Genomic DNA, 20,595 nt, shown 5'->3' with positions numbered 1-20,595 from the left:
AGAATGCCGCCTATCCATCACTAGAGGGCAGCGGTGACATCACTGAGAATGCCGCCTATCCATCACTAGAGGGCAGCGGTGACATCACTGAGGATGCAGCCTATCCATCACTAGAGAGCAGCGGTGACATCACTGAGAATACAACCTATCCATCACTAGAGAGCAGCGGTGACATCACTGAGAATGCCTCCTATCCATCACTAGAGAGCAGCGGTGACATCACTGAGAATGCCGCCTATCCATCACTAGAGGGCAGCGGTGACATCACTGAGAATGCCGCCTATCCATCACTAGAGGGCAGCGGTGACATCACTGAGGATGCAGCCTATCCATCACTAGAGAGCAGCGGTGATATCACTGAGAATACAACCTATCCATCACTAAAGAGCAGTGTCTCCAAAAAATTGCCAAAGGCAAAAAAATATCCTAGTGGTTAGACCCTCCCAAAGGAGAATGATATAAAATTCTATACTTTGTTGACAAACATGCGCTCGAAACAGACAAAGACACTTTAAAATTGGGGAATAGGTGGCTGAACTAAATCCATAAAAGAACTAGATGTATATTGCTGGGCGGCTGTGAGGGCGATTGTCTCCAGCTGCTAATATATTCACAGAGCATGCAGTGTTTAGGGAAATGACAACTGTTGGCAGCCAATACTGGGACACACAGGGTGTCAGATACTAGAGGTGCTATGCAAACAGCCGGACTATAAGCCTCCGCTGATTATCAATCCCAGTTGTGACGGAGGCTGGAGATGGGAGGGAGGTCTCTGTCGGACCACACAGAACATCCTCAACGCCAAGCTAGTTATAATTTATTGCATAGTTGAGCCATCACTAAAGCTAGTCTACAAACCATCTAACACATGTAACACGTGCCCTCCCAACATGTAACACGTGCCCTCCCAACATGTAACACGTGCCCTCCCAACATGTAACACGTGCCCTCCCAACATGTAACACGTGCCCTCCCAACAGGTAACACGTGCCCTCCCAACATGTAACACGTGCCCTCCCAACAGGTCTCGCCACGCAGGCTTCACCAAGGGAGCTCAGGTAGGCTATATGGATGTATAATCAGCGGAGGCTTATAGTCCGGCTGTTTGCATAGCACCTCTAGTATCTGACACCCTGTGTGTCCCAGTATTGGCTGCCAACAGTTGTCATTTCCCTAAACACTGCATGCTCTGTGAATATATTAGCGGCTGGAGACAATCGCCCTCACAGCCGCCCAGCAATATACATCTAGTTCTTTTATGGATACAGCTATAATAGAAAAATCCTCCTGCGCTCTTTTACGGGTTTTTTTTGCAATCCAATAAGCGAAACTATAAAGTCTCCACAATAGGGAAAATATATTTAATTGTACATAAAAAACATATATAACATGTAAAAAAGTCCTGTAACGCGTTTCGGCACTAATATCGGTGCCTTTTTCAAGCATGACAAATTAAAACAAACCTCACTATTTATAGGGTTACTTACATTTCATGATGACGGAGTCCGGGGTCTGCCTCGTGGGACGCCAGTCTCTCCCTCGCTGACGTGTTGATCAGGCGTCGGGTGATTGAGTATGACGATACGGTGGAGTTACGCCATTTACGTAGCAGTGTCCGTACGTGCTGAGATCCGGACTCCGGCTAATGAGAAGTACATTAAAACTCCGCTAAATAGCAGTGTACCTACATTGTGTATAATGAATCAATGAATATTATTAAACTACATTTTTCTAAAACTTTGTTCAGAAGATTTCAAGAAGTTAAAAATTAATGAATTCTCTATATCCATATTTATGCTGCATATATAATAAATATGGCATTATTCCTATTTTTACCAATAACTATATGAATAGATATGAAGGAAAATTTCTTAACAAATAAATATACTAAAAAAGGAAACTATATACATACCGAACCGCTATCCTAATTTACATAATCTCTTATTATCTACCAAGTGGTGATTGAAAACAACTGTTATCTTCATACAAATTAATATTCTCATGCAATATAGTATCTCTCATATTTTCTCCAACACCTCATTTAACCCGACCGGCACCAACGAATCCATTCTATAAATCCAGAACATTTCTCTGGCTTTAAGTTGTGCAAAGGAATGATAGCGGATATGTTCTAATGGTGTGATGCGCAAATCCTTGGCATTTTTTTGATGTTCCATTGCAAAATGCCGTGAAACGCTATGCTTCATGTAACCCATGGATATATTGAATCGATGCTGGTTTAGTCTAGAGCTTATGTGTTGGTAGTGCGACCAATGTATTGTAATCTACACGGACATCCTATTAAGTAGATTATAAAACGGGAGCAACAATTAAGGAATTGGTTTATTTTTATATTTTTCTCTTGTCTCTTGCAATAAACCTCTTTCCTTCCTTGTCCAATACTGTCGCAACACTTGCAGCGCTTTCTTCCGCATTTATACACTCCAACCGTTGTGGGTGTGTTATGTCTTTCATTCTGGAATTTTTTCACTGGGTTTGAGGGGGCTAATGCATTTTGTAAAGTTTTATTCCTCCGATAGACAATTTTCGGTTTATTTTGAATTTCTCTATAAAGTATTGGGTCTCATTAAAATTTCCCAATTTTTTTTGATAATTTTTTCAATGAGATTATGCTGTGTGTTATATTTATATATAACGTTTTATTTGTTACAAAATATAACACACAGCATAATCTCATTGAAAAAATTATCAAAAAAAATTGGGAAATTTTAATGAGACCCAATACTTTATAGAGAAATTCAAAATAAACCGAAAATTGTCTATCGGAGGAATAAAACTTTACAAAATGCATTAGCCCCCTCAAACCCAGTGAAAAAATTCCAGAATGAAAGACATAACACACCCACAACGGTTGGAGTGTATAAATGCGGAAGAAAGCGCTGCAAGTGTTGCGACAGTATTGGACAAGGAAGGAAAGAGGTTTATTGCAAGAGACAAGAGAAAAATATAAAAATAAACCAATTCCTTAATTGTTGCTCCCGTTTTATAATCTACTTAATAGGATGTCCGTGTAGATTACAATACATTGGTCGCACTACCAACACTTTAAGCTCTAGACTAAACCAGCATCGATTCAATATATCCATGGGTTACATGAAGCATAGCGTTTCACGGCATTTTGCAATGGAACATCAAAAAAATGCCAAGGATTTGCGCATCACACCATTAGAACATATCCGCTATCATTCCTTTGCACAACTTAAAGCCAGAGAAATGTTCTGGATTTATAGAATGGATTCGTTGGTGCCGGTCGGGTTAAATGAGGTGTTGGAGAAAATATGAGAGATACTATATTGCATGAGAATATTAATTTGTATGAAGATAACAGTTGTTTTCAATCACCACTTGGTAGATAATAAGAGATTATGTAAATTAGGATAGCGGTTCGGTATGTATATAGTTTCCTTTTTTAGTATATTTATTTGTTAAGAAATTTTCCTTCATATCTATTCATATAGTTATTGGTAAAATAGGAATAATGCCATATTTATTATATATGCAGCATAAATATGGATATAGAGAATTCATTAATTTTTAACTTCTTGAAATCTTCTGAACAAAGTTTTAGAAAAATGTAGTTTAATAATATTCATTGATTCATTATACACAATGTAGGTACACTGCTATTTAGCGGAGTTTTAATGTACTTCTCATTAGCCGGAGTCCGGATCTCAGCACGTACGGACACTGCTACGTAAATGGCGTAACTCCACCGTATCGTCATACTTAATCACCCGACGCCTGATCAACACGTCAGCGAGGGAGAGACTGGCGTCCCACGATGCAGACCCCGGGCTCCGTCATCATGAAATGTAAGTAACCCTATAAATAGTGATGTTTGTTTTAATTTGTCATGCTTGAAAAAGGCACTGATATTAGTGCCGAAACGCGTTGCAAGACTTTTTACATGTTATATATGTTTTTTATGTACAATTGTACAATTAAATATATTTTCCCTATTGTGGAGACTTTATAGTTTCCCTTATTGGATTGCAAAAAACCCCCGTAAAAGAGCGCAGGAGGATTTTTCTATTATAGCTGTATCTATTTTCTTCCCCATTTGTGTGGTGCAATACCCACTGGGGTTTTTCCTACTGCTGCATCTCCTCTTTTTGAGGATTCTTGGGGATCTTGCACAGGAAGAACATCTATAGTTCTACAGGTGACCAAGGATCATCGGTGCAAGCGGGTCATTCTCCCCGAGGTGGGGATCCCGCTTTGCACCAGGTGAGTAAAAAACCCCCTTATTTTCCATTTCGGATCCCTGTGTGGTGGCGCGGATCTACTCTTTGAGATAGTTCCTTTATGGACTCACTAAGGATTTAGTTCAGCCACCTATTCCTCAATTTTAAAGTTTCTTTGTCTGTTTCAGGAGGGCATAGCTACTAGGCTATCTTTTTGCATTTAGTAATTTTTTTGGAAATTATGCTTCTATAGCCGGGTATACCCAAGGGCTGCTCCCTTCCTACACTAGAGAGCCGTGGTGACTACACCGAGAATGCTGCCTATCCGGTTACTACATGCTGGTCGGTACAATCTGTACTTGGCCGGCAGTGATCGGGGTGAACAATGTAGTACTTCACCCTTATTTCAGGACTCGGCCATTACTGATCTCGTCAGGCCGCTATCCCCGTCTACGCCTGACCTAGAACCTTCTGCCGTGCTCTGCAAGTGTCTGATGGTAGATGGCGGCTTCTAATGTACATGATAAGCAGCGGATGAAGGTTACTGGGAACGCAGCAGGTAATGCAGAGCTGAGAAGGTGCAGCCACAGCCTGGTAGAGATGAGTATGGCGGTTAGCGGATACTGCAGATTAATACAGTCAATGTAAAGAGAGGCGGCGAGATGATGGATGACGCTGGAGCGGCGTGTGGGATGGGTTAGAGATGACTGATCAGAGGTGGGGGTCCCGCACAGCAGCCTGGAGAGGCTCCGCCCTCCCCGGGGGGCTCACACCCCTGTGTACTCCGGTTGTGCTGAAGCGAGAGACGCCGTCATATAGTACATTAGTCTAGGAACGTGCAGCGCGGCCGCAGGGTCTTGTGCTTGTTAATCTAGAAGCTGGGATGAGGCGACGATGGAAGAGCTTCACATCCGTCTGAGAAAATAGAACCATCTGTAGATTTATAAACTATTCGGTTACGTTGTGTCCGGAAAAGTGCGAGCTCGCTGCGAGCGGCCTCCATTATCCCTGCCGCTAGTGGAAGCAATGAGACATAACCTCGTGTACCATGCACACAGCGGGTAAAGTGCGTCCTATCTGACTCTACAGACTACGTGTTACAGGAGGCTCCTCCCACTGCGCTAACATACTGAGCTGAGGTCCGCAGACAGGGGTCGCGATGCCGGTCGGCTGGGGACAGACTGCTTTTCTCCTTGGCTCAGCGTTCTCTTGCGTTCACGGACTAAGGCTTTTTGATGCCGCTTCATGCGCTCCAGTTGCTCTTCGGCGCTCATTTTACCTCTTTGGTTGTCGCCAGAGTAGAGGCGCTCAAAGGCACTTTTTGGTCTGTCCTGTTAGAGACACAAACAGTTACCTGAGGGAAGAAGCCCAGCGGTGAAGTGTGCGGTCAGCATGGCTGTCCCGGGTTACCTTAGAACCGTCCGCGGCGGAGCCCCTCCGCAACGTGACAAACGACGCCACAGATGAGGACTGCGGCAGCCTGGAGGTCGACCCCGACAAACCTGCAGGAAACAAGTGTCAGAATCCGGAGGAGTCCTTAGGGAGAACACCTAGAAGGCCGAGGAGGGGCGTCCCGGAGCGACGTAAGAGAGGGGGGACTCCGGGGCTCCCAGTCACTACATACAACCTGCAGACACAGGGGGCGCCACCGGACACCCAGGGTGAGGCAGCCCGCTCATCCTCATGTCATATATGGTTTGACACGGACAAGCGGCGCTGATCACAAGGGGCGTGGCCCGACCACGGTGACCGTAAGGCTCTCTTACCTCTGGTGGGCAACGTCTGGTAGCTGGAATCGGAGGCCAGGAAGGTTGAGGTGTTGGAGTCACAAAGATTAGCGAGTTCTGGATCGCTGACGTACGTCCGCAGCTCCACCTGCGACGATGCATACATTTATATTAGAACAAGGTGGAGCCGCGGTCACATGACCGGCCCGCAGAAGTACATGACGTTACCCTGTAGTCTCCGTTTACACCCTGGCCCAGTTCCCGGTCTCGCTTCCTCTCATCAGACTGTCTCTTTAGGCCACGGACTGAGGTGTGCCTGATGACAGAGGACTCCCTCGGCGGCGGCAGCGCAGGGGGCGGTGGAATATTCGGTGCGGGGTCTGCATCTTCAGGACTGTACATGTCGGGCAGCGGTGGGCGAGGGGGCGCACTCTCCTCCTAATAACGGAAAGGAGTGTAACACATGAGCAAGTCACCTCTAGCGCCCCCAGCTGTCTCTACTCACAAACTTTGGTGGCGTTGGCGTCCTGGGCGGTGACTGCAGTTTCTGCAGCAGCTGCGGCTGTGAGTGGCATCGGCCCTGGGCGTACGGCTGAGGGTACAGGCCCACCTCCAGGGTCGGCTTCACCAGACTCGGTGGGTTCTGCGCCGATGCACTGCGAACAGATGTAAACGCCGTCGTTCCAGAAGGCACAAATGTGGAAGCGACCAAAGGCACCGTTTTCCTTTCTGGAAGAAATATAGTTTTTACAACCTGACCCGATAGATCAGCCTCCAGCACCCGGCAGCTACTGACACGGTACCATGCGACACATCCTGGCACTGTGTGGAGGGAGGAGCTTACCACGGGGGAGGGGCCACGGATGATCCGCCCAGCACATTAACACCATGAAGAGTTACCTGGGTTCTTGAACGACTCAACCAGCATTTTAAAATTGAGTTTATTGGCGCTGAGCCCGGCCGTCACGTCTTCAATCCTCCAGAGATCCTTCTGCAGCTGCGTGCGGTCCTGCAAAGACTCAGAACAGTGAGAAAGTCGCCAGCGCCAATGACAGCTAAACGCCACGAGGGCGGCAGCAGCTCCGAGAGTCAGAGGAGTCACATGGGTCATCGCACTGCAAGCACTGCTCCGACCGCTCGTCTCTGCTGCGCTGGGAAAGTAGAACAGACGACCATTACCTGCGAAGACGGCGAGCGCTTCATCTGCTCTTGTAACAACTGTCTCAGCTGAATCACATCGCTCTCCAGCCTCAAATACTCATTCCAGGAGTTCTCCATATCCTGCCATACAGAACACGACAATGTACAAACCAATCTCCATGATGTCATAGTCACAGCCCCGCCCCTACTGATGACATCACTGATATGAGGTAACAGCCCTGCCCCCTGCTGATGACATCACTGATATAACGTGATCAGACACCTTATACTGCAGTAACATCATCTGTTACTGCTGACAACCAGCCTGTATATCATGTCTTAGAAGTAGTCACAGCCCCGCCCCGCTGATGACATCCCTGATATGAGGTAACAGCCCTGCCCCATGCTGATGACATCACTGATATAACATGTGATCAGACACCTTATACTGCAGTTACATCATCTGTTACTGCTGACAACCAGCCTGTATATCATGTCTTAGAGGTAGTCACAGCCCCGCCCCCGCTGATGACATCCCTGATATGAGGTAACAGCCCTGCCCCATGCTGATGACATCACTGATATAACATGTGATCAGACACCTTATACTGCAGTTACATCATCTGTTACTGCTGACAACCAGCCTGTATATCATGTCTTAGAGGTAGTCACAGCCCCGCCCCCGCTGATGACATCCCTGATATGAGGTAGTCACATCTCCGCCCCATGCTGATGACATCACTGATATAATGAGGTAGTCACAGCTCACCCTCTGCTGATGACATCACTGACATGAGGTAGTCCCATTCCCGCCCCCTACTGACATGAGGTAGTTGGATACCCCCCCTGCTGATGATATCACTGATATGAGGTATCACAGCCCCGCCCCTGCTGACGACATCACTGATATAATGAGGTAGTCACAGCCCCGCCTAGTTACTGACATATTTGGCACAGGAGGGGGCGCTGTGATGTGTGTATGTGTGGTCAGTAGAGGGCGCACCGTGGAGAGTTTGGACATTTCGGCTCTGATCTGTACGAGATCCTCCTGCAGGAGACGTTGCTGGTAGGAGATCTTCTCGGTGTGCGGCGGTTGATCCTTGTACTGATCCATCTGTCTGTGTAAAACCTCCAGGACCGTCTCCAGTTTGTCCTGTAGAAAGACTCAGATCAGAGCCCGGACCCCACAATGTGTCCGCCATGGGGGGAGGGGACTGACCGCCGCTCCCGGATCACACCCAACAACAAGAGTGGAGCGCCGAAAGACAGTAAAATATTTGGGTCTGCGTCGGGGTCCCGGACGCATAGAACACGTGATGGGTATTGTCGCACTACACCATCCAGGCGCTAGAGGCGCCACAGTTCATTTCTTAATTCTAAACTAATGTACGTCTGCCCAACAAAGTGGAAGTACGGCGCATCTGGTAGAGAAGTAACGTGCGTGCGGTGAGAGCGCGGCGGCAATATTATGGGCGAAATCTGTATTCGTACCCCGGAGAGTCGCCGGTATTCGAGGGGCAGATGATCCAGATTAAATGCGTTGCCGTGAAGCCTAAAGCGCGTGGGAGGTCTGGCGTCGTTCGGAGATCTGCATCAGTATGTCATGTTGCCGCTGATCTCCGGAGTCTCCGCCATAATCCCCGAGCGGCGGCAGCTCCAAATCAGAGATGGGACGCAGATACACATGACCCAAGAGGAGTCTGTGCGTCTGCTCTGGTCCGTCCGTGATAACTGCGCCGAACCTCTTCATCACCAGCAGTGCGGCACTAGATGTGCTCGGGCTCCAGCAGCGCAGAACCTGCCCGGCCGCCGCACATCAGAGGCCGATACGCCGGTCGCCATCAGTGATTTCTACAAGTCCCGCGCCGCTCTGTCCTCTCAAATGCGTTTCCAGTCATTTTGAAGCCATTTATTCGTCGTAACATTGTGCAAAATACAGCCCGGAGCGACCGCGAACCGCGCACAAGATGGCGGCACTATTGCATCGCCTGATAACATCATACGGAGGCCAGGCTCTTGTCGCTGGGAACGCAATGAGATATTTTACGCCGTCGTCCCACGTTTGTCTAGAAATTACTTTGATTTTGAAACCTTCATGTATTTGTAACGCTCAGCGATGCAAGTGCGAAAACACAACCGCAACGTGGGGGAACGCAGACCCATCCCCCACAATTATACAGTCCCCCGCCGGGACAAGAGCCCCGCCCCCCGCCGGGACAAGAGCCCCGCCCCCCGCCGGGACAAGAGCCCCGCCCCCCGCCGGGACAAGAGCCCCGCCCCCCGCCAGGACAAGAGCCCCGCCCCCGCCAGGACAAGAGCCCCGCCCCCGTCACAGCGTGGAGGGAGATCCTCTGACCTTATTGTCCTTCAGAGCCCGAATCTTGTCCTCCAGGTCCTGCAGGATCCGGTCCTGTTCACAGAGGACACTGAGCTTCACCTGGAGAAAACATGCAAGAGAGAAGCGGATATGTGAGAGCGCGGCAGGCGGCAGACACCAGAGAGACGAGGCGCGTACAACTGGAATAGGATCTCTACCGGCGTCACTCAGCAGCCGCCGTGCTTCACAGCATCGCTCAATACGAATCAACGATCAGTAACGATTCAACAGCCGGGTCTTTTTAACCCTGTGAGAGTTTTGGGTGTACATGTGCGCCCTCCGCCTCGCACTACATACATGGCGGGTGCTGGCTGAGCGCTGCCGTTAACCCTTTAAGTGCTGCTGTCAATTCAGTGGGATTTAAATGCTGCAATCAAAGTTCAGGGTCCCAAAGAGCCGCCTGCGATGAGAGGCAGGGGCCTCCTGAAACCTCGGAGCTGCCATGAATAAATGCTCTGTCTGCCCATCAATGGGCGATACAATGTAACACTATGGTGCTGCATTATACTCTATGAGTTCAAGTCCCTTGTCGGGCTCAGAAATGTAACATTAAAAAAGTTTCAAATATTGAGAAAATAAAATGTAGCTAAAGCGAAAGAAAAAACCCCAAAAACATATTTGGTTTCGCTGCATCCGTAAAGTCCGATTTATCAAAGTAACGAATATTTATCCCGCAAGGCGAACGTCGTCAGAAAACAAATTGCACAACGCCAGACTTGAAAATGTTTTCATAAAAAGCGAACAAAAAGTTGTACTTCCAAGTGGAAACCAAAAGGTCGCCTGCAATAAACAGCCCTCAGCCGTGTGGACGGAAAAGAAGGAAAGTTATGGCGCTCAGAAAATACGGCTATACGTTGTTTTAAGAGATTTTATTTTTAAAAGCGGTACACAAAAAACCAAAAAGGACCTAAATAACCAAAAAGGACCTAAATAACCAAAAAGGACCTAAATAACCAAAAAGGACCTAAATAAACAAAAAGGACCTAAATAAACAAGTCTGGTCTGTAATTGTCCGAACGCCATGAGAACAATACGCCTGAAAAGAGGGCGAAACTGCGTCTTTTTCCATTTCATTCCACTTCGCGGTTTCAGTGCACTAAAAACAGAACACGTGCTGCAAACAACCACCCCGAACCGCCATGTTGGCGGAAAGGAAGAGAGAGGTGCAATGCTTTGATAGCAAGGGGGGGGGCGGATAATGGAAAGGAGGTCACGGGCCAATATTTTTATTTTAAGTTTTGGCCACGTGACCAAAGATGACTGTGAGGGGCACAGACTCTGCACTCCCACTGATGTCAAGGAGGTGGCGGGCCGAGCCGCAGGTCACAGAAGAGACCCAACCTCAGAGGCTATTCTGCTCCTGGCAGCGCCCCTCCATCAGAGCTGCAGTGACCCCTCAGGGTATCCCTAGTCCAACCCTCCATTCTGCCCCCCCATGTGACTGTTAACGGACAGGATGGCGCTTCACTTACATCGACATCACTTTCAGCGACTCTGACGGGTTTGGTGGATCGATCCTTGAAGGTTTCTCGCCCGGTCACCTAATGACATGAAGCACAACTTGTTGAGACAAGGAGTAACGGAGGAGCGTGGAGATACAAGAAGCCACGGCGCATGCAGCAAGGAGCGTGTAATGATACAAATAACGGAAACATGGCGGCAGGGCGCAGTCGCTCACCACATCTCACAGACGTGTCATGTGACCGCTAGGGGGGGGTCCACCACTAGAAACAGAGAGGGGCTTATTACACAACCAACCGGATAGGAGAAAGAAATCTGAAGTTGGTTTCTTGTATAAATTCTGAGCGGTGAAGGCGGCGGCCGTGTGATACCCATAATGGGGGCCATCGCATCCATGCCGCTAATGCGGAGATCTGTGCCATTTTAGAGCATCTTGCAGCATTCATCGTCATGCGCTGAGGAGGAGAGTCCGTCACTTGTGTATCAATGTACTACCCGCATTCTCCACCATATTATCTGACTCTTCTCAAGATCCCCGGACACACAGACAGCCCACATTATGTGTGAAGCACCCTGTGATCATGTAGAGTACAAAATGATTAGTTAGGAGCAACTCTACAAGACGAACTACAAGTCCCAGCATGCTGAGAAAAGGCTGCAGAAGACTAGGTGGCTGCATGTATGTAGGACTGCAGTCACATGCAGCGTTTCCTGTGGTTGGTAGTTATCTCAGCAGCCATGTTGCCCTTCCACGGGCGGTCACTCTCCTCGTCTTAGGTCGCCCACGTTACGGTTTGCCCGTGCACCGCGGCAGTCTGGCTGGATTTTTCCACCAATCGAATCTCAGCGGAGAGGAAAAAGTTAAAAAAAAAAAAAAGCTGAGGCAGCCAATCATTGCAAAGACATAAAACCGTATGCGCCAGCACCACTAGAGGTCAGCATTCCATGTTGGCCACAGAGCTCACACTCTAACTTACATAGAGCTCCGAACAATCAGCAGATGGACTACAAGCATCAGCAAGCAAATAACCACAACAACAAAACCATCGGAGAAGCTGCATCGCAACAAAGCAGAACTGCAGCGCGCACAAAGCCATGAAATGGTGAGACGGAGGAGGCGGCTTACGTTTATGCTCGTGCGATACCCCGGGGTGGAGTTCCTTAAAACACTGTGAACCAAGTTGATCAGAGGTTCATTATACTTTATCTGCGCCAAATCAAAAGAGACGCGGTGTGAATCCCACAGACCGTTCAGAGCCTCGTCCCCGAGCTGGAGGCGCAGAGCGCGGGACGCCAAATCCTTGTCCTGCTGTCACATCATGTGATCCGACAGACTCCGCCCCCATTACTGCCCCCACCCCCCAGAATACAAGGATTACCTTGAGGTCCAGGTACTCCAGCTCCTTCTTCAGTTGGATGTAAGTGTCATCAGCCTCCAGAGAGAAGAGACAAGAGGTAAGACACCTATATACCAGCGACCAGTATATACATCCCTAGTCCGCACACATCTATACGTCCCCAGTAATCACCTGCAGGCTGCACACATCTATACGTCCCCAGTAATCACCTGCAGGCTGTACACATCTATACGTCCCCAGTAATCACCTGCACACATCTATACGTCCCCAGTAATCACCTGCACACATCTATACGTCCCCAGTAATCACCTGCACACATCTATACGTCCCCAGTAATCACCTGCAGGCTGTACACATCTATACGTCCCCAGTAATCACCTGTACACATCTATACGTCCCCAGTAATCACCTGCAGGCTGTACACATCTATACGTCCCCAGTAATCACCTGCAGGCTGTACACATCTATACGTCCCCAGTAATCACCTGCAGGCTGTACACATCTATACGTCCCCAGTAATCACCTGCAGGCTGTACACATCTATACGTCCCCAGTAATCACCTGCAGGCTGCACACATCTATACGTCCCCGGTAATCATCTGCACGTAGCTATATGTCCCCCGTAATCACCTGCAGACTGCACACATCTATACGTCCCCAGTAATCACCTGTACACATCTATACGTCCCCAGTAATCACCTGCAGGCTGTACACATCTATACGTCCCCAGTAATCACCTGCAGGCTGTACACATCTATACGTCCCCAGTAATCACCTGCAGGCTGTACACATCTATACGTCCCCAGTAATCACCTGCAGGCTGTACACATCTATACGTCCCCAGTAATCACCTGCAGGCTGTACACATCTATACGTCCCCAGTAATCACCTGCAGGCTGTACACATCTATACGTCCCCAGTAATCACCTGTACACATCTATACGTCCCCAGTAATCACCTGCAGGCTGTACACATCTATACGTCCCCAGTAATCACCTGCAGGCTGTACACATCTATACGTGCCCAGTAATCACCTGCAGGCTGTACACATCTATACGTCCCCAGTAATCACCTGTACACATCTATACGTCCCCAGTAATCACCTGCAGGCTGTACACATCTATACGTCCCCCGTAATCACCGGCAGACTGCACACACCTATACGTCCCCAGTAATCACCTGCAGGCTGTACACATCTATACGTCCCCAGTAATCACCTGCAGGCTGTACACATCTATACGTCCCCAGTAATCACCTGCAGGCTGTACACATCTATACGTCCCCAGTAATCACCTGTACACATCTATACGTCCCCAGTAATCACCTGCAGGCTGTACACATCTATACGTCCCCCGTAATCACCGGCAGACTGCACACACCTATACGTCCCCAGTAATCATCTGCACGTAGCTATACGTCCCCCGTAATCACCTGCAGACTGCACACATCTATACGTCCCCCGTAATCACCAGCAGACTACACACACCTATACGTCCCCAGTAATCATCTGCACGTAGCTATACGTCCCCCGTAATCACCTGCAGGCTGCACACATCTATACGTCCCCAGTAATCATCTGCACACATCTATACGTCCCCAGTAATCACCTGCACACATCTATACGTCCCCAGCGTTGCCCAGGAGAACACTTATCTACCTATATATCGTCGGTAAGAACCTGCGGGTTGTACACATCTATCTATACATCCCTAGTATTCTGCAGAACATCCATACGTCCCCCGTAATCATCTGCAGACTGCACACATCTATACGCCCCCCCCCCGTAATCACCCGCACACATCTATACGTTCCCCGTAATCATCTGCAGACTGCACACATCTATACGTCCCCCGTAATCCCCGGCACGCATCTATACGTCCCCGCAATGCCCCGCATGCATCTATACGTCCCCCATAATCCCCGGCACGCATATATACGTCCCCGTAATCCCCGGCACGCATCTATACGTCCCCGGTAATCCCCCGCACGCATCTATACGTCCCCAGCAATCCCCCGCACGCATCTATACGTCCCCAACAATCCCATGCACGCATCTATACGTCCCCAGCAATCCCATGCACGCATCTATACGTCCCCAGTAATCACCTGCACGCATATATATGCCTCTAGTAATCACCTGCACGCATCTATATGCCCCCAGTAATCACCTGCACGCATCTATATGTCCAAGTAATCCCATGCACGCATCTATGTGTCCCTAGTAATCACCTGCACACATCTATATGTCCCCAGTAATCACCTGCACACATCTATGTGTCCCCAGTAATCACCTGCACGCATCTATATGTCCCCAGTAATCACCTGCACGCATCTATACGTCCCCAGTAATCATCTGCAGACTGCACACATCAATACGTCCCCCAAAATCACCTGCACACATCTATACATCCCCAGTAATCATCTGCACACATCTATATGTCCCCAGTAATCATCTGCAGACTGCACACATCAATACGTCCCCCGTAATCACCTGCACACATCTATACGTCCCCAGTAACCACCTGCAGAATGCACACATCTATACGTCCCCCGCAATCACCTACACACATCTATACGTCCCCCGTAATCACCTGCACACATCTATACGTCCCCAGTAACCACCTACAGTATGCACACATCTATACGTCCCCCGTAATCACCTGCACACATCTATACGTCCCCAGTAATCATCTGCAGACTACACACATCTATACGTCCCCAGTAATCACCTGCATACATCTATACGTCCCCAGTAATCGTCCACACGCATCTATATGCCCCGAGTAATGATCTGCACGCATCTATATGCCCCCAGTACTCATCCGCACGCATCTATACGCCCCAGTACTCATCCGCACGCATCTATACGCCCCCAGTACTCATCCGCACGCATCTATACGCCCCCAGTACTCATCCGCACGCATCTATACGCCCCCAGTACTCATCCGCACGCATCTATACGTCCCCAGTACTCATCCGCACGCATCTATACGTCCCCAGTACTCATCCGCACGCATCTATACGTCCCCAGTACTCATCCGCACGCATCTATACGTCCCCAGTACTCATCCGCACGCATCTATACGTCCCCAGTACTCATCCGCACGCATCTATACGTCCCCAGTACTCATCCGCACGCATCTATACGTCCCCAGTACTCATCCGCACGCATCTATACGTCCCCAGTACTCATCCGCACACATCTATACGCCCCCAGTACTCATCCGCACACATCTATACGTCCCCAGTACTCATCCGCACACATCTATACGCCCCCAGTACTCATCCGCACACATCTATACGCCCCCAGTACTCATCCGCACACATCTATACGCCCCCAGTACTCATCTGCACACATCTATCTATATGCCCCCAGTACTCACCCGCACACATCTATACGCCCCCAGTACTCATCCGCACACATCTATACGTCCCCAGTACTCATCCGCACACATCTATACGTCCCCAGTACTCACCCGCACACATCTATACGCCCCCAGTACTCATCTGCACACATCTATCTATATGCCCCCAGTACTCACCCGCACACATCTATACGCCCCCAGTACTCACCCGCACACATCTATACGTCCCCAGTACTCATCCGCACACATCTATCTATATGCCCCCAGTACTCACCCGCACACATCTATACGCCCCCAGTACTCATCCGCACACATCTATACGCCCCCAGTACTCACCCGCACACATCTATACGCCCCCAGTACTCATCCGCACACATCTATACGCCCCCAGTACTCACCCGCACACATCTATACGTCCCCAGTACTCATCCGCACACATCTATACGTCCCCAGTACTCACCCGCACACATCTATACGTCCCCAGTACTCACCCGCACACATCTATACGTCCCCAGTACTCACCCGCACACATCTATACGTCCCCAGTACTCACCCGCACACATCTATACGTCCCCAGTACTCATCCGCACACATCTATACGTCCCCAGTACTCATCCGCACGCATCTATACGTCCCCAGTACTCATCCGCACGCATCTATACGTCCCCAGTACTCATCCGCACACATCTATACGTCCCCAGTACTCATCCGCACACATCTATCTATATGCCCCCAGTACTCACCCGCACACATCTATATGTCCCCAGTACTCATCCGCACACATCTATATGCCCCCAGTACTCACCCGCACACATCTATATGTCCCCAGTACTCATCCGCACGCATCTATACGTCCCCAGTACTCACCCACACACATCTATCTATATGCCCCCAGTACTCACCCGCACACATCTATATGTCCCCAGTACTCATCCGCACACATCTATATGCCCCCAGTACTCACCCGCACACATCTATATGCCCTCAGTACTCATCCGCACACATCTATCTATATGCCCCCAGTACTCATCCGCACACATCTATATGCCCCCAGTACTCATCCGCACACATCTATACGTCCCCAGTACTCATCCGCACACATCTATACGTCCCCAGTACTCATCCGCACACATCTATACGTCCCCAGTACTCATCCGCACACATCTATACGTCCCCAGTACTCATCCGCACACATCTATACGTCCCCAGTACTCATCCGCACACATCTATACGTCCCCAGTACTCATCCGCACACATCTATACGTCCCCAGTACTCATCCGCACACATCTATACGTCCCCAGTACTCAGCCGCACACATCTATACGTCCCCAGTACTCAGCCGCACACATCTATACGTCCCCAGTACTCATCCGCACACATCTATACGTCCCCAGTACTCATCCGCACACATCTATACGTCCCCAGTACTCATCCGCACACATCTATACGTCCCCAGTACTCATCCGCACACATCTATACGTCCCCAGTACTCATCCGCACACATCTATACGTCCCCAGTACTCATCCACACACATCTATCTATATGCCCTCAGTACTCATCCGCACACATCTATCTATATGCCCCCAGTACTTATCCGCACACATCTATACGCCCCCAGTACTCACCCGCACACATCTATACGTCCCCAGTACTCATCCGCACACATCTATACGTCCCCAGTACTCATCCGCACACATCTATACGTCCCCAGTACTCATCCGCACACATCTATACGTCCCCAGTACTCATCCGCACACATCTATACGTCCCCAGTACTCATCCGCACACATCTATACGTCCCAGTACTCATCCGCACACATCTATACGTCCCCAGTTAGAACCTGTGGGTTGTACACATCTATCTATACATCCTAGTGTTCTGCAGAACATACATCTATATGTGCTTTTATACCTGCAAACAAATATATGATTAGTTGTCATTCAGTAAGCTGATGAGCGTTGTGGCGCACACATGGAGCCCGGCTCATTCCCATGTACACACAACATACATGACCATGCTGGCGTGCGGCTGATGCATAGAACTTCAGCATGACTATGTGAGCAGATGATGTTCGCCGCCTACGCGGTGATGCATCAGAGCGGGACGGCACTGCGGGGTGATGATGAGGATGGAGGCGAGCGTCACTCCACCGAAGAGCACAACGTGAGTTATGGCTCTGGTTTGCAGGGGGCGGAGTCTCCCGGCGGCTCGGAGCTTCAGACCGCTGCAATGCACATTATACTAATTGAATGGATCTGTCAGGAAGGCGGACGTGGAGCAGCGCAGGTTCACGGGAGGACATGGAGCCTCACAGGGAAGTGACTGCACGTCTGGGCTAGCCTCTGAGCCGCTGCAGACCCTCCGTGACCGGGTGCCGGCAGTGGGGAGACTACAACCTCCATGGTGTAGAGCTGTGGGTTGGAGGCCATGCTGCAGTGAGGATGGATGGTGCAGGCGTGGAATGGCGGACGGGTCGCCTTACACCGCATTATTTTGCCCATCATGTAATTTCGGATTTATTCTGCATCGCCTGCCGCGCACATTTGGCTCTGCTATGTGGTGAAAACACCGGGGGGTCTAGAGGGACCAGCGGTCTCATTAACCACTTCAGAACCAGACTTTTCTCCCCTCCTTATTTTTTCGTCCCCGCCTTCCCAGAGCCGTAACCTTTCCATCTCTCCACGGACGCGGCCGCCGGGGAGCGCGTGGTTTTTTGAGGGATGAGTTGCATTGTTAATGGAACCTTATAATGTAACGAAAAACTGAAGTCGAGAGAAATGAAAAAGAAAACAAAAGCGTCATTTTGGTGGGTTTACTTTTACAGCGATCGCAGCGCAGAATAAATGGCGTCTGAGCGCTGCTCTGCGCGTCGATGCGACGGCCGCCATTACAAATCATGGAGGCTTTTATTGGTATCTATTCTTACAAAGTAAACGGTTTTCACTCAAGAACGGCTTTCGGTCGGCGCATTCTGAGACTTCTCTTTGTCGTTACGGCGGCGTGAGACGCGAGGCGTTTATTACCGCCATCTTGGGGACAGATGTCTGATCACTTTTAATTCACATCCTTCGGGCGCCGAGACGGCAAAAGGAAGGAAAAGAAGAAACAAGCAAACAGCCCCGGCACTCCAGCGTGCGGCATCAACACTGCGACGGCCGAACACTTACTGGAATGGGGAAAGGTTTCTTTAACCCTTTAATATATATACAGGGCATAGTGATGCCCGGCGTGCGTGCGGGCGGGCTCTGTGCTGCCACGCTGCTGACTGCTCTAGGGACGAGGTCACCTAGCTAACTCCTACTGCGGCGGTTACGGGCAGCTGACAGCCGCTGGGGTGCAGCCCTGCTCCCGCTCCATGCACACTTCGGGCCGTGTCCCCCGCGGTTGCGACCGTTGTCTCGGCGCTCAGTAACGGATCGGGACTTTTTGGATACAGTTTTAAACAGAAACTACAAAATGGCAAAATAAGGTGAAGAGGAAAAGTTCTTACCGACTGGCCATGTAAACTGGGGGCACTTACGGTGTGCGTCATGTATCCCATGGACGGCATCGACCGGCGATCCATGTGAGCCGAAGACTGGAAGGAAAAACAGGCAAATCAGAGCGGCCGAGGAGAACATTCAGAAAGAAGGCCCCCACTACTGCCAGGGCAGCGGGCACCGCACATCGCCCACCCTGCACAAGTCCCTGCTTCCCTTGACTGTCAGAACTATCATAGGGCCAACGGGTCTTATAAAAATGGGGAAGAAGTCTTCACTGGAGCCCCCGCACTCAGTTAGCGCCTGGCACGAGGGATTCCTCATAGTGATACAGCGGGGGCACTGCGGGTGGGGGCACTGGTATGCCCGCTGCGTAAGGGGGCCATCACACGGTGCACTGCATGTATATGCGCGGATTCACTGCGGATTTAACCCCCGCCCCCCCCCCCCCTTAAAAAGGACGAATCACTCTTCTGTTTTCTACACGGTCTCCTGGCTTCAGGTGTGCAGGCCCAGCGAGCCGGCGTGTAACATGAATATACGACATAACACGGACCAGAAGTGGACATGCTGCAATATTTACACGCGTGTGCAGAATACGCCAATGCCGTTCCATGCCGGCCATAAAAAATACAGATGCAAAGTCCACCCGTGTGAATGACCCCCAAGTACCGCCGCTCCATGAACATCTACTACTGGTCATTACTTTTACAGCGTGGACCCGCGTCTTCTGAGGTGACCCGATGTAGGGGATGTCGGCCGGCCCTTCCTCTGGCCGCACCGTGAGCCTCTCGGCTGGAGTGTGGGGTCTCCGGGGAGGAAAGACCCTTGAAGGAGCTGGAGGCGGGATATCAGATGGAGAAGGAGGGACAGAAACACATCGCGGGACGTCCAACAAGCTCTTCGCCCGGGATCGGTCTTCCAGGGTGCCCATGTAAATCTGTCCAGTCGGGCTGCCATGCTTGAACTGCTGCCTTTGCTGCCACTCATAGAGCTGCCACACGGTGCCCTCCTTGGTCGCCTTACGCTCCTGGTTGGACATCTTCAGGTGGCTGACCCGGTCCTGTGCATACTTGTAGTCACTTGGCAAGTTTCGACCAGGGGGAGGGGAACCACCGGAGGGCTGTCTGTTGGTCTTTGGCAAAGTCTGGTATCTTTCAGGGAGGGGGAGGGGGGGCTCAGATCCAACACTAAAAAGTGGAGAACAAATAACATTATATTATAAGGTGTAGATCACATGTCATATCAATGATGTCATCAGCAGGGGGTGGGGCTGTGACTACGTCATATCAGTGATGTCATCAGCAGGGGCAGGGCTGTGACTACGTCATATCAGTGATGTCATCAGCAGGGGCAGGGCTGTGACTGCCTCATTATATCAGTGATGTCATCAGCAGGGGGCAGGGCTGTGACTACGTCATATCAGTGATGTCATCAGCAGGGGTGGGGCTGTGACTGCCTCATTATATCAGTGATATCA

At 50.0% G+C, this 20,595-nt stretch overlaps 1 protein-coding gene across 8 annotated transcripts in view; it reads right to left on the bottom strand.

Moving 5' to 3' along the window:
• Window positions 1-20,595, bottom strand: part of PLEKHA7 (pleckstrin homology domain containing A7) — a 128,828-nt gene that overhangs the window by 25,250 nt on the left and 82,983 nt on the right. For 5 of the 8 annotated variants that reach the window (XM_066583682.1, XM_066583686.1, XM_066583689.1 and 2 more), the window contains 14 exons: window positions 19,822-20,305; window positions 19,127-19,213; window positions 12,290-12,343; window positions 12,037-12,117; window positions 10,922-10,990; window positions 9,429-9,509; window positions 8,076-8,225; window positions 7,112-7,213; window positions 6,833-6,941; window positions 6,438-6,661; window positions 6,161-6,370; window positions 5,972-6,080; window positions 5,616-5,707; window positions 5,336-5,536 (listed from right to left, as the gene is read on the bottom strand). In XM_066583682.1, the coding sequence (XP_066439779.1) occupies window positions 5,336-5,536; window positions 5,616-5,707; window positions 5,972-6,080; window positions 6,161-6,370; window positions 6,438-6,661; window positions 6,833-6,941; window positions 7,112-7,213; window positions 8,076-8,225; window positions 9,429-9,509; window positions 10,922-10,990; window positions 12,037-12,117; window positions 12,290-12,343; window positions 19,127-19,213; window positions 19,822-20,305 (2,053 nt within the window). The remainder of the gene's footprint in view (window positions 1-5,335; window positions 5,537-5,615; window positions 5,708-5,971; window positions 6,081-6,160; window positions 6,371-6,437; window positions 6,662-6,832; window positions 6,942-7,111; window positions 7,214-8,075; window positions 8,226-9,428; window positions 9,510-10,921; window positions 10,991-12,036; window positions 12,118-12,289; window positions 12,344-19,126; window positions 19,214-19,821; window positions 20,306-20,595) is intronic. The other 3 variants (XM_066583683.1, XM_066583684.1, XM_066583685.1) reach the window with 3 other exon arrangements.

Source organism: Eleutherodactylus coqui, chromosome 11, assembly GCF_035609145.1.
Source record: "Eleutherodactylus coqui strain aEleCoq1 chromosome 11, aEleCoq1.hap1, whole genome shotgun sequence".
NCBI lineage: Eukaryota > Metazoa > Chordata > Amphibia > Anura > Eleutherodactylidae > Eleutherodactylus > Eleutherodactylus coqui.
The sequence above is the reverse complement of the archived record's forward strand: the minus strand, read 5'-3'. Positions and strand labels throughout refer to the sequence as shown.